The 12,906-nt window shown below is 48.0% G+C and overlaps 1 protein-coding gene across 1 annotated transcript in view; it reads left to right on the top strand.

Moving 5' to 3' along the window:
- FRMPD3 (FERM and PDZ domain containing 3) overlaps window positions 1-12,433 on the top strand; it is a 162,872-nt gene extending 150,439 nt beyond the window's left edge. Inside the window, exons 14-15 of the mRNA XM_090264719.1 lie at window positions 6,099-6,917; window positions 8,490-12,433. Of these exons, the coding sequence (XP_090120845.1) occupies window positions 6,099-6,917; window positions 8,490-11,548 (3,878 nt within the window). The 3' untranslated portion in view covers window positions 11,549-12,433. The remainder of the gene's footprint in view (window positions 1-6,098; window positions 6,918-8,489) is intronic.
- The last annotated feature ends 473 nt before the right edge of the window (window positions 12,434-12,906 follow it).

Below are 12,906 nucleotides of genomic sequence, written 5' to 3'. Positions count from 1 at the left end.
TAACCAAAGCTCTGAACTGTGCCTCAGAAAGATTTCCTATCTGCTGCTTCATTAGATTAGATAGTTGCTGTCTGGTCACCTCTATCACCAGGATCTCTATCATGATCTGTGCCATCCTGACAGTTTTGTGTTTACCTTTGCTTCCTGGGCAGGGCTGTCACACCTCCTACGCTATAGGGGGCAGAGCCCGGTGCACTCGTCACAACCGGGTGACCCTTCTCACCATGCCGTGGTGTTTTCTGCGGGGTAGGGTCCAAGATGGATTCCTGCTGTTCATTCTCCGCTGAGAGACCAGGAGCCTCCTCCTCTGTCCCCACCTCCTCCGGGCCTCACAGTCCGAGGCAATGGGGTTCTGCCTTCCCTGGCGTTGGAATCACAAGATGACAGGTCTGGTCTGCAGCCAGAGGTGCTCCCCAGGTGTTTCTAACCTCCCCTCAAATACGGGTATCTGTGCTTACCACCGTCCCACCACCGTTGCCATCACCACTGCTGCTGCCGCCCATCACAGCTTGACCTCTCTGCCCCAGCTTTGTCCCTCCTACCCATACAGATGAGCACCACTTCTTTATAACTTCATACATTGGACTTCTATTTATTTTCTGGAACTTCTGGTTATTTCTGGTTTTGCCGTAGTTGTATTCCTTCTTAATTGTTGAGGGAGACAGAGTGTGTCAGTCTAGGCCTCCATCTTGGCCGGAAGTCTCCTGTGTGTGTTTGCCTTTCTTTCACAAATTTTATGTATGGCTAAGTACTATTATAAATAGAATTGTTTCTTAATTTCATTATCAGATCATTCATTGCTAGTGTATAAAAATACAATTGATTTTTGTATATTAAGGTTTTATCCTGCAACTTTGATGAGCTTGCTTATTTCTAATAATTTATTATTAGTTAATTCCTTGATATTTTTTTCATGTACCAGATCATGCCATCTGGAAATAGAGATACTTTTCCTTCTTCCTTTCCAATCTGGATGCTGTATATTTCATTCTACTCTCTAATACTCCTGGCTAGACTTTTTAGTACAATGTTGAGTATAAGTGGTAAAAACAGAAATTCTGGACTTTTTTCTGTTCTTGGGGAAAAGCATCAGTCTTTCACCATCAAGTATGATTGATGTTAGCTATGGATTTTTCATACATAACCTTTGAGGAAGTTCCCTTTTATTTCTAGCTTGTTGAGTTTTATCATGAGAGGGTGATCAGTTTTGTCAAATGATTTTTCTGTGTCCATTGAGATGATCATGTCATTTTGTTCTTTAGCCTATTAACATGGTGCATTACCTTATCTGATTTTTGGATGCTAAACCAACTTTGCATTCCTACAATAAGTCACATTTGGTTATGGTGTATAACTCTTTTTATATGTTGTTGGATTCAGATGTCTAGTATTTTGTTGAGGAACTTTGCATCTGTATTTATAATAAGAATTACTCTATAGTTTTCTTGTCATGTTTTTTTCTGGTTTTAGTATCCAGGTAATAATTGGTCTGATAGAATAAATTGAGAAGTGTTCCCTCCTCTTCTATTTTTTGGGAAGGGTTTAGTATAAATGCTTCTTTGAGCATCTGGAAAACTTTACCAGTAAAGCCATCTGGGCCTGACCTTTATTTTAAGGAGGGAGGATTAATTAGTAACTCAATTTCTTTTCCTGTTATTGGCCTATTTAGATTTTCTCTTCTTGGGTCAGTTTTGATAGTTTGTGTATGTCTAGTAATTTGTTCATTTCATCTAGGTCATCTAATTTTTTGGCATAAACTTATTCATGATTTTTCCTTATAATCCTGAATTGATTTCCTGATTTTACTAATTTGAATGTCCTTTTTTTTCACTTGGTCTGTACAGCTAAATGTGTATCAATTTCATTGATCTCTTCAAAGCACCAACTTTTATTTTTTATTGTTATTCTACTACAGTTTCCCAATTTTCCCCCATTGCCCTCCTCCAACCAGCCCACCCCTGCTCCCACAGTCAATCCCCACACCATTGTCCATGTCCATAGGTTATTCATATATGTTCTTTGACTAGTCCCTTACCCTTCTTTCTACCATTATCACCCTCCCCACCCTCCCCTCTGGCCACTGTCAGTCTGTTCCATATTTCCATGTCTCTGGTTCTGTTTTGCTCATTAGTTTATTTTGTACATTAGATTCCTCTTATAAGTGGGATTATATGGTATTTGTCTTTCACCAACTAGCTTATTTCACTTAGCATAATGTTCTCCAGTTTCATCCGTGCTGTCACAAAAGGTAGGAGTTCTTTCTTTCTCTCTGCTGCATAGTATTCCATTGTGTAAATGTACCACAGTTTTTTGATCCACCTATCTACAGAACCGACTTTTAGATTCATTGATTTTCTCTTATACTCTATACGTTACTATTTCTTTCCTTCCTTTTACTTTGGATTTTGCTCTCCTTTTTCAAGTCTGTTAAGGTGGAAGTCTAGGCTTTTGATGTGAAGTCTTTCCTACTTTTATTTTATTTATTTATTTTTTTTAAATGTGTTTTATTGATTATAATATTACATTTGTCCCAATTTCCCTTCCCTCTTCTCCCCTCCACCTTGTGGTCCCCCTCCCTCCAGTTGTCCCCCCCTTTTAGACCATGTCCATTAGTTGTGCATATAGTTCTTCTCAACCTCTCTCTGTCTATTCCATTCCCTCCTACCATGATCCTTAATTCCTATATCATCTCACTCCCTCTCCCCATTCCCCCTCCCTGTTGACCTCCCCCCAATATGTTCCCTGTACCTATAGTTCTTTTTCCACTCTCGTTGCCTGTTTAGTTCGCCTTTGTTTCAATTCCCTAGCTTCTGTTGTTTCTTGTGATGCAGTTTTAATTTTAGATTTCATAGTTTTGATCCTCCTTTTTCTAAACCAGTCCCTTTAACATCTCATATAACAGTGGTTTGGATCTAATGAACTCTTTCAGTTTTATTTTGTCCTGGAAACACTTTCTCTGCCCTCCTATTCTGAATGACAATTTCGCTGGATAGAGTATTCGTAGTTGTAGGTTTTGGATTTTCATTACTTTGAATATTTCTTGCCAGTCCCTTCTTGCCTGCAGGGTCTCCCTTGAGAAGTCAGCTGATAGTCTAATTGGGACCCCTTTGTACATGATTCTTTTCTTCTCTCTTGCTGCTTTTAAGATTCTCTCTTTATCTTTAATTTTTGACATTTTGATTATAATGTGTCTTGGAGTGGTTCTCCCTGGGTCCAGTTTTTTGGAACTCTCTGTGCTTCCTGGACCTGTAAGTCTATTTCCTTCCCCAAGTTTGGGAAGTTCTCCTTTATTATATTTTCACTCAATTTTTCAAGTTCTAGTTCGTCTTCTTCGTTCTCTGGCAAGCCAATGATTCTAATGTTGGGCCTTTTATAGCTGTCCCAGAGGTTTCTGATCCTCTCATCGTTGCTTCCTGTTCCTTCTCTATATTCTGGTTTGTTGAAATGAACTCTGGATTTTTTTTCCTCACAATCTGTCTCGTATGTGGTTTTGTTCCTTTCGTTATGAGTGTTTTTCGCTTCTTTCTCATCTTTTTCCAGATCTTTTGTTAATTCTGTAAGCCACCTGATAACAATGACCCTGAACTGAGCCTCTGACAGGTTTCTTATTTGTTCATCTGTCAGATTCCTCATCTGTTGCCTGGTGAGTTGTGCCACCGGGATTTCTATAGTTGTCTGCCACATTTTGACAGATGCGTTTTGTTTTCTTGGGCCGGCTATAGGGGGCAGTGCCTGTGTACTCGTCACGACCCAGCGACCGGCAGCAATCTGCAACCTTTCTCGCTGCGCTGTGGTGCTTTGTCGTCACAACCCAGCAACAGGCGCCTGTCCGCAACCTATTTCGCAGCCCTGTGGCGCTTTCTTTGGGGGCGGGGGTCCAAGATGGATTCACACAGTTATTCCGCTAGGAGACCGGGATCCATCCTCCCGCCCCCCTGGGTCTCACTGTTCAAGGCGATGTGGTGGCTGCTTTCCCCAGCGTTGGGGTCGCGAGCTCCCGGGGTTCGACTGCCGCTGGGATTGTCCTCCCTGCCGCTGGGATTGTTCTCCCTGCTGCTGTCCCTGGTGCGACCGCAAATAGCACCACCCCCTTTCGCTCGTCCTACCTGCCCAAAGGGCGCCGCTGGTTTATAACTTCATACGTTGGGCTTCCGTGTAGCTTTGTTTTCTGGAATTTCTAGTTATCTTAGTTATCTTTTGTTTTGAAGTAGTTCTATTCCTCTCTAGTTGTAGAGGGAGACTGAGCGTGTCCGTCTAAGCCTCCATCTTGGCCGGAAGTCCAAGTCTTTCCTACTTTTAAATGTAGGCATTTACAGCTATAAATTTGTCTCCCAACACCAATTTAGCAAGAATCCATAAGTTTTGGTATATCATATCTTCATTTTCCTTCATCTTAAAATATTTTCCAACCTCCCTTGTGATTTCTTCCTTGACCCATTAGTTAATTAGCAATGTTTAATTTCCACACGAATGTGAATGTTCCAAATTTTCTTCTGTTATTGCTTTCTAATTTAATTCTGTTGTGCTCAAAAAACATACTTGGTATGATTCCATTCGTTTTTAAATTTATTGAGGCTTGTTTTATGATCTAACATGTGTTCTATCTTGGAGAAGATTCTGAGTGCACTTGAGAAGAATGTATATTCTGCTGCTGGTAGGTTGTATGTTCTATAGATTTTTAGGTTTATAGTGTTGTTCGGGTTCTCTAGTTCCTTGTTGATCTTCTGCCTAGTTGTTCTATCCATTATTGAAAGTGGGGTATCAAAGTCTCCAACTTTTGCTGTTTTCCTTTCGATTCAGTCAGCTTTTGCTTTATGTATTTTGCGGCTCTATTGATAAGTGCCAGCACTATGCTTTTGTGGTGGCTGTATGCTCTAGTGTAAAAACAATACTAACACCGTGACCCTGTCAAACTGGAATTTGAAAGGTATTTTGAAGTTTTGTTTTCTAGCATCTTGACCACCATGGTGAACTATAGGGTAGTAGTTAAAAACATGGGCTTTGTGGTCCCTCAAACCTGGGCTCAAATCCAGACTTCATGTGACCTTGGGTAATTCGACTGGATCAGTTTCCTCTGTAAAATGGGGATAATGATAGCACCTACCTCATTGGGTTGTTGTGAGGATTAAATGGGATTATTTCTGATGATTTCAACCTAAATGAGTGCTTGCTTGCCACCTCTCAGGGAGTAAAGTGATTTGGCATTGTCTGAGTATATTCTCACAGATGCCATGGGGAGGGGCCCTCAAAACACACTAAGAGAAGGATACCATTCAGAGATGAATCATTTGATATAGAAAATCCTCAGAGGCACAGACCCACCATCATTAAAATCTGTTGACCAGAACATTTTTACTACATGTGTGGCGCTACATGAATACAGAGCAATAATGAGATTTGAGAAATTGTAGCAATGTTCCTCCCACCCTCTCCCCCTATATATGCACATCCCAGTATATTCTCTTAAATATTTTACACATTCAAATGCCCAGAATTCTACTAGTAGAGCTCTATTCTTTTAGGTCCCTCCATTGACAGTCCTCTTTGTAGGGCAAATTCTTAGGCATTGTACATAGCCTATTTTTCACTTTCCTACTAAAGCAGTAGTAACTTGTCAGGTTTATTTCCTTCTGCTAGAAGACATCTAACATAAAACAAGAGTGACAGAGCACTGGGGGTTAGAAAGGCTCTGAAAAGGGTGGGGGCAAGGACAGTTCCAAAAATGACATAAAACAAATATCACTTATTTAAGTATGCTTACAGCTGACTCTCAGAGAAGACCTATCCATGTAAGAGTCCAGCTGTGCCCAGATACCAAGGTGTTTACTCCTATCCAACCTTACCCCATGCCTTTTCCCATTTCAGAGGTGATGGGACTATTAGCAGCTCAGGCCATTCTATTCTACTCACTCTACTTTCAGGTTCAACAGCAACATGGGCAACTAACTCCCCTTCCCCTAATTCCTAGCAGCCAGGTAAGGCTCTCTTGGTACCTGCCACCCAACTGTGCACCAGAGACCCAGGCCAGAGACAACAAGAGATCTTGGTCACAGTCTTCAGCACCAGGGCTCATCTGTTGATTCTCTTTCTGGGTTTAGATTACATGCACAGCGCCCACCGCCCTGTCACTGGGGGCCACCTGGGGAAAAAGGAGAGTAGTTATGTGGGCGGCATGGGCACCAGCCCCAGGAAGTCAAGCCGCTGCACACCCCCGCCTACCAACTCTGAGCTTGTCAGCTTTTGCTACCTACACATGCAGGAACAAAGGAAGGAACAGGAAGGCCAGACAGATGTCAATGAGAATTTAATCTTTGAGGAGCCCAGGCCCCGGACCGAATCTGACCCTACATCCAAAAGTTCTGGTCAAGGTCACAATGTGGCCCCCGATGACTTTGATGCAACAAGCTTGGACCATGAGCCTTGTGCCAGCAGGGCTCGGTCTTATACCTTGGACAATTCCTTTGGGGCTGAAGCCCTGCATTTCTACTGTGACTCCTGCAAAGCCAAACTCCAGGAGCAGCTGGGTCCTCGCAAAGGTGGGAGGCCCAGTTCCTCTCGTGACAATATAGTAGACTTGATGTCCCTCCCACCCCCCGGGAGTGAAGAGGAGGAAGAGGAAGAAGATGAGAGCACTTCACTGTTGCCTGCTATTGCTGCCCCACCTCCTGGTTTCCGAGACAACAGTTCTGATGAGGATGACTCCAAGCGCCGGGCTGTCCAGAGCCAAGAACAAGGACGCCATCTGCATGCGCTCCTGTATGATGAGATTCCAGTGACATTGATTGACAGCGTTCAGACCCGGACCATCCGAGATCATGCCCAGGAGCTAGATGATGCCCTTGTGTCCACTCTGCAGGCTCTAGAAGCCCTGGCAGCCTCAGAGGAAGGACCACACCCCCCAAGCCCACAGACTGCAGGTAATAGCCCATTCCTCCTCCCTCTTGCCTTTCCTTCCAGGCAGGGCTGGCAGCTGACATTGTTTTTTCCCAAGCAGAGATCAAAATCATTATATTGTGTAAGGGCAGTGGATGGGCCAGAGGCGGTTCAGATAGTGTCAAGAGCAATGATGCTATGGCAGGGGTCTCCTGCTCAGCTCCAGCTAAAGCTCTGGTTCTCGCCATTCTATCTCTGGAGATATCTTGCAGATGGACCCCAGGGATTGGGGCTGTGACAGCTATGGAGCCAGGCCAGGATGGATGATCAAAGCAAACTTGTGAGAGATATAGAAGACAGGCAAAGAACATCCAGCATGCACATGACTGGAAGAAAAACAAAACGACCCAGTAACCACCTAGTGACTTGGGATCAGGGGAGCCAGGAGTCTTCACTGCTCCAAGCAGAGGTCTTTGTTCTGCCTAGAGCATGGACTCTCAATCAGATGCACCCAAGTCTTGGCTTCTTCACTCACTTTCAGTGTGACCCTGGCAGAGCACTTACCCTCTCTGAGCCTCACTTTTGTCATCTTTAATGGGTTTGATAACAGTAGTCATGTCTCATATGGTTGTTTTGAAGTTTAAATGAGCTCATTCATGCAAAACACTTAAGTACTGCCTAGCACATAGGAAGGACTCAGTAAGTGGTAGCTATTATTAATTATTATTTGGTGGGAAAACCATACAACATGCATGCTATTCTCTGTCCTGTATATGCATATATCCGTCTTATAGACAAACACACATGTTAGACATGCACCCATAGTCATACATACATACCTCCATAAACATACACCTTAAAAAGAAGTGGTCAGTGACACAACAGAAAAGGAATAGGGAGGAGTAAGGCATATGAAAAAGCACATGAGGTGGGAGAAAGTGTTGACAGAGAGGGTGAAGAAGTTGAGGTCAGCAGGAGCCTGCCTGACCAGAGAGAGTATCAACTCCCGCCTTTTCTGTAGTTAAGGTCATCCTTGGTGTCAGGTAGCCCCTGTGTGTTTGGCCCCCTCAGCTGGCATTTCTTTTTGCTCAGAGCCTGGAGCTCTAAGCACTACCTGCTCCCAGGCTAGGGGCCCATGTGGTAGCCAGAGGGAGGAAAAGTTCAGGTAAATGGCCTCAGCTGCAAAGACTGTGGGAAGGCCTGGCCAAATGAGGAGGGCCAGAGAGAGAGGGACCTCTCTTTGCCAGCCCTTTTCAGGAAAATTAACAAAAATTTCAAAAAAAAATTCCTAGTTGTGGAATCTAAAAATAATGATGATTAGCATGTTGTTTTGCATATGATTTGCATATTAATTTACCATGAAACTGCCCAGATCTTCTCTGTGCCTCTTTTGTTCTCTTCTGGATTCTAGTCCCTCATAACCTCTCCACAGCTTGCTTCTTGTCCACTCCCCTCCACTCCTCCCACCCTCTGCCCTGCAGAACCCCTACGCCTGACTGGTTTTGCTCAGCTTGCAGTACTGCTGGCTATCCTTGGCCCCCATAAACCCTCTACATATGATTGGGAAAGGACTTGATTTGAGTTAAGTGCAGCAAGCCCTGTCCCTGTTCCTCCAGGTCTGATTGTGCTGGCCACAATCACCCCTGAATCATCGCTGGACTCAGGCCATGAAACCAACTCTTCAGAGCTCACAGACATGTCAGAGATGATGTCTGCCATGAAGCACCAGAACACCACCTACTTCCTGGCGCAGCACTTCAACAAAGACAGTCTCCTGGCCCGCAAAGATCTGCCTTTCCGGATCCAGAGCTGTGCAGCCCAGGCTGTTCTCACAGCCCCTTACTCTCTGGGGCACCCAGATCCCAACCCCTCCCTCCAGACAGCTGTCACAGGCCAGAGTCCTGGCCTTACTGGCGCTCGGAGGAAGCTACCCCAGTCAGAGGTCCAGTCACAGCGAGAGCGAACATATGCCCTGGCAGTGCACCCAGCACAGTCCCCACAGCTTAGTGAGCAGAAGAATCTGAGCTTGCTGTCCCCAGTACCTGAGGACAAAGGGACTGGCCACACTAGGACAGGCCAAGAAATGTCACTGAGGCCGGCCACACCATCCCTCAGTGAAGAGCAGGTCTCTGAGCTAAGGGAGAACCTGCCAAAGGAGGTCAAGCTGAGCCCCAAGCTTATCCTGAACCCAAAGGGCAGTGTGACCCCAGCTATTATCTCAGCTGCCTTACAGCAGGTGGTTCACACTAAGAGTCTACCCGCCCCCAGTGGGGCCTTGGGGAACCCCTTCATCAGTGGAGAAAGAAGGCTAGAGGCCAGCATGGGGAGGCCTGAGGTCAGTGAGGGAAAGCCGGAGGTCAGCATGGTGAGCAGCAGTGCCAATAAGAATCTTAAATTCAAAATGAATCCCAGTGCTGCAGAGACCTCATGGAATTCCCAGCAGCAGCTGAGCCCACAGATTTCTTCCAGCCCCAGAACACCCACAGGAAGCCAAGATGACAGCCTGCACCTGTCCCCACAAGAGGATAGGCTACCTATTCAAAGTTTCCCTCCCAAAAGTTATCTTTCAAGAACAAGTCGAGAGTCACTGAGCAAGCAAGCTACAGGGGAAGTGGCAGGCAAGAGTGGGCCAGAGGGTGCTAAGCCTTTGCTGCACAAGCAGGGCACTGGGTCCGGCCAAGGGGAGAAGGGGCAGCTGGAGAGCATACCCCAAAGCAGCAAGCTTGAGAACAGCCAGGTTTCCCAAGCTGGCTACCCCATGACTCCGCAGAGCCCCAGCTGCCAGTCACAAGGCCACAACCCCAGCTTCCAGCCACGAGGCCATAGCCCCAGCTTCCAGCCACGAGGCTACAGTCCCATCAGCCAGTCCCGAGACCACAGCCCCAGCTTCCATCCTCGAGGCCAGAGCCCACTGAGGCCCCAAGCCACCAGTCGCCAGGTGAGCACCATGCCCTCTAGGAAGCTTGAAACAACCCTGGATGGAGCCCAAGTGACCTCTGAAGGCCCCACAAAGCCCAAATCATCTCGAGGTCCTTTCCGACTACGCAGTTTATTTTCTGCCACCTTCCCAACCCGCCAGAAGAAGGAGACTGATGAGCGACAGGCTCAGCTGCAAAAGGTAAAGCAGTATGAGCTGGAGTTCCTTGAGGAACTTCTAAAGCCACCAAGCCAGGGGGAGCTGCCAGGCACTGAGTACTTGCAACCCCCAGCACCAGGCCGCTGCAGCTGCCAGCTACGCAGCAGCCCCGTGCAGCAGGGGCCTGGCATGTCCCGTGAGCAGAGACGTAGTTGTGATTGCAAACGCATGTGCCGGGGGGGTCGGCCACAGGCACCCCAGACACCAGTGCCTGGCCTCCAGGGGAGAGAAAAGAACAAGGTCCTGCCTACCCAGAGGCAGCCAGAGGCTGGCCCAAACTTGAGCCTCAGCAGTCCCACCAATGTCCAGCGCATCCGTTCCACCAGCCTGGAATCCCGAGAATGCCGATCAGATCCTGAAAGTGGTGTTTTGTGCCTGACCAAATGTGCCTCAGGGGGCAAGTGTCTGGGAGCTCCCAACTACAGGAAACTGATGCACCACTACAGTATCAGTGAGCTGGACCAGGGTGACAAGGTCTCACTGACCTCAGATGTCTATCCACACCCACCCCTGGGCATGTTGCCCAGGGAGGCCAAGGAGGTAGAGGCAGGCCTCCCCCTTGGCTTGGGTCCCAAAAGCAAGACTCTGGAGTCACCAACCCTGGGAGACCCCTCATATGTCCAAGTCGCCCCTGAGACCAAAGGCCCCAGACAGATGGCTGTGTTCTCACTGCCAGAAGAGGTGTACCGGAAGCCCACCGAGTTGGACGAGGACAGTGAAAGCAGCAAGTGCTGCTCCATCCGCTACTGCTTCTACTACCGTAAGTGCGACATAGCAGATGATGCCAGTGATGGCAAGGATGAGCTCTCCTACTCCATCCCCATGAAGATCTTGCCTGGCATGAAGCTGGATGAGAAGGTGGTGCCCATAGTAAGCAGGACCCTGCAGGTACTGGATGCCACCACCTGCAGCAGCAGCAGCCCTGAGGCCTCCCGCACCCAGGAGATTGACCTTCGGGTGTCCACCTTTGAGGGGAGCCTGGCCAAGATCAATGCCCTGCGGGCCCATGCCTATGGCCTACCTGACGGCTTCCTGGCTGCCCGGCTGGACACAAATGAGCTGCTGACAGTCCTGCGGCAGTGTGTGTCCAGCCCTGAGGCCCGTGCCCCCAAGCCCTATGTCTCCCAGATCTCTGAGTATAAGCTCGAGCTGGCTCTCAAGTTCAAGGAGCTCCGGGCTTCATGCCGCCATGTGGCCAACGTGGACAAGAGCCCAACTCACATGCTGGCAGCCATCACGGGCAGCTTCCAGGTGCTGAGCAGCCTCATTGAGACCTTTGTGCGGCTGGTGTTCATTGTGCGCTCCGAGGCACAGCGCCAAGAGCTGCTGGCCAAGGTAGAAGAGGTTGTGAGGAACTACACCTTCCTACTGCGTGCCGCTGAGGAGTCCACCACCCGGAATCTTAAGCAGCAGCAGCAGCAGCAGCAGCAGCAGGCAGCAACAGCTATAGGGGTGGCCACGGGGCACCCACCAGGATCCCCAACTTCAGCGACTGTTATGAGCACATTCACTCACTCCTTAAAAACCCTTATTAAGTAGGGCATCTGCCCAGGCCTCTCCCCTACCCTAGCCTTGGCCCCAGGTTTGAGCTTTGTGGTCCTTGCATCCTGTAGTGAGTGTATGTGTCCGCTGGGCCTGTCAGAGTCCAAGAGCTCTCAGTTCCCAGGGAGCGAAAACTCCCTGTGTTGAGGCTGTCCCTGTGGTCTCCCTGCTGCTGCTGCCCTGGGTATCCTTACCGCTTCCCTGGCCTCTTGGTGTCACTGTGAGGGCCAAGGCCCTTCATCACTACGCCCTCCACAGAGCTGTATTTTATCTCTTCTCTAGGGCTGAGAGCTGACATCAGGCTCACTTCCTGCTCCATTTTTGGCATGAGGAAGCCAGAGCCTGAAGCAGGCAGGCCAGATGGCCTTGAGCTCCTTCTGACATCTGCTCCCCTCTGGTGGCAGTGGCGGTAGCAGCAGGTCACAGTGCCAAGTGGAGGGGAAAGGGTACTCTTTCCAGATATGCCCATCTACCCTGGGCTCACAGTCACTTGGCAGAAGCCACCGCAGAGGGCTCATGCCCAAGGTGGTAGTCCTGCAGAAAACAGCCACACAGGGCTGTTTGCAGCCAGTGCAACAGGCTGGCAGCCTTGGGAGCCCTTGCTTACCAGGCCTAGTAGCTCCACACCAGCCATCAAAGTGCTCTGGCCCTCACTAATGGGTAGGGCAGCTCAGTCCACTAGGGAGCAAGCATCTTGGATCACCCCACTCATTCTAGTTAAGGTACCTGGTAAAAATGTGCACCCTGGGGAGACCCAGCATAGGCCTTGTAGCCTGCCTGGCCCAGCATAGTGCAGGGGCTGTGGCTGTAGGCATGCAGCTCCTCTCTCAAACATCTCTACTAGACAGACTGTCCTTAGGAGTCTGACTTAGCTACAGATGGGGGGGGGGGTTTGGGAATGGGGGTGTTGACTATATTTTAAACTGCTGGAAGCTAGCGTGATATGTTTAATCCTGAGTATATGCTTTTGGCTGTGTATTGACCCTGTGGATTTGTCTCTCTAAGAAAAGAAGCTGAGCGCCTTACCAAGTGCAGTCCTGCACCTCTCTCTCTCTCCGGAGTCATCTGGAAGGGAATTCACACTGTTTAGCATCCTCCTTGACACACATCTGCTGCTGTCACCGCCCCCACATAACCTTCCTGGGAGTGAAGACACGGAGTCCCTACCAATTGCCCCATTGTAGGGAACAAAGAAAGCCAATGTTCTGTATAGATTGCTTCTCATCCATCTCTCCATACCTCTCCATTTCCCACATGCTCATGGCCTGTGTCTGCCACACATTATCATTATGTGAGACACCCATGTGAAAATTCCCATTCTTACATGAGTTTTATAAAGATGTACACTGTGCTTA

This window comes from Furipterus horrens, unplaced genomic scaffold, assembly GCF_987537825.1.
Source record: "Furipterus horrens unplaced genomic scaffold, mFurHor1.1.pri manual_scaffold_17, whole genome shotgun sequence".
Taxonomy (NCBI): domain Eukaryota; kingdom Metazoa; phylum Chordata; class Mammalia; order Chiroptera; family Furipteridae; genus Furipterus; species Furipterus horrens.
Note: the sequence above shows the minus strand (reverse complement) of the source record. Positions and strands in the feature narration are given on the sequence as shown.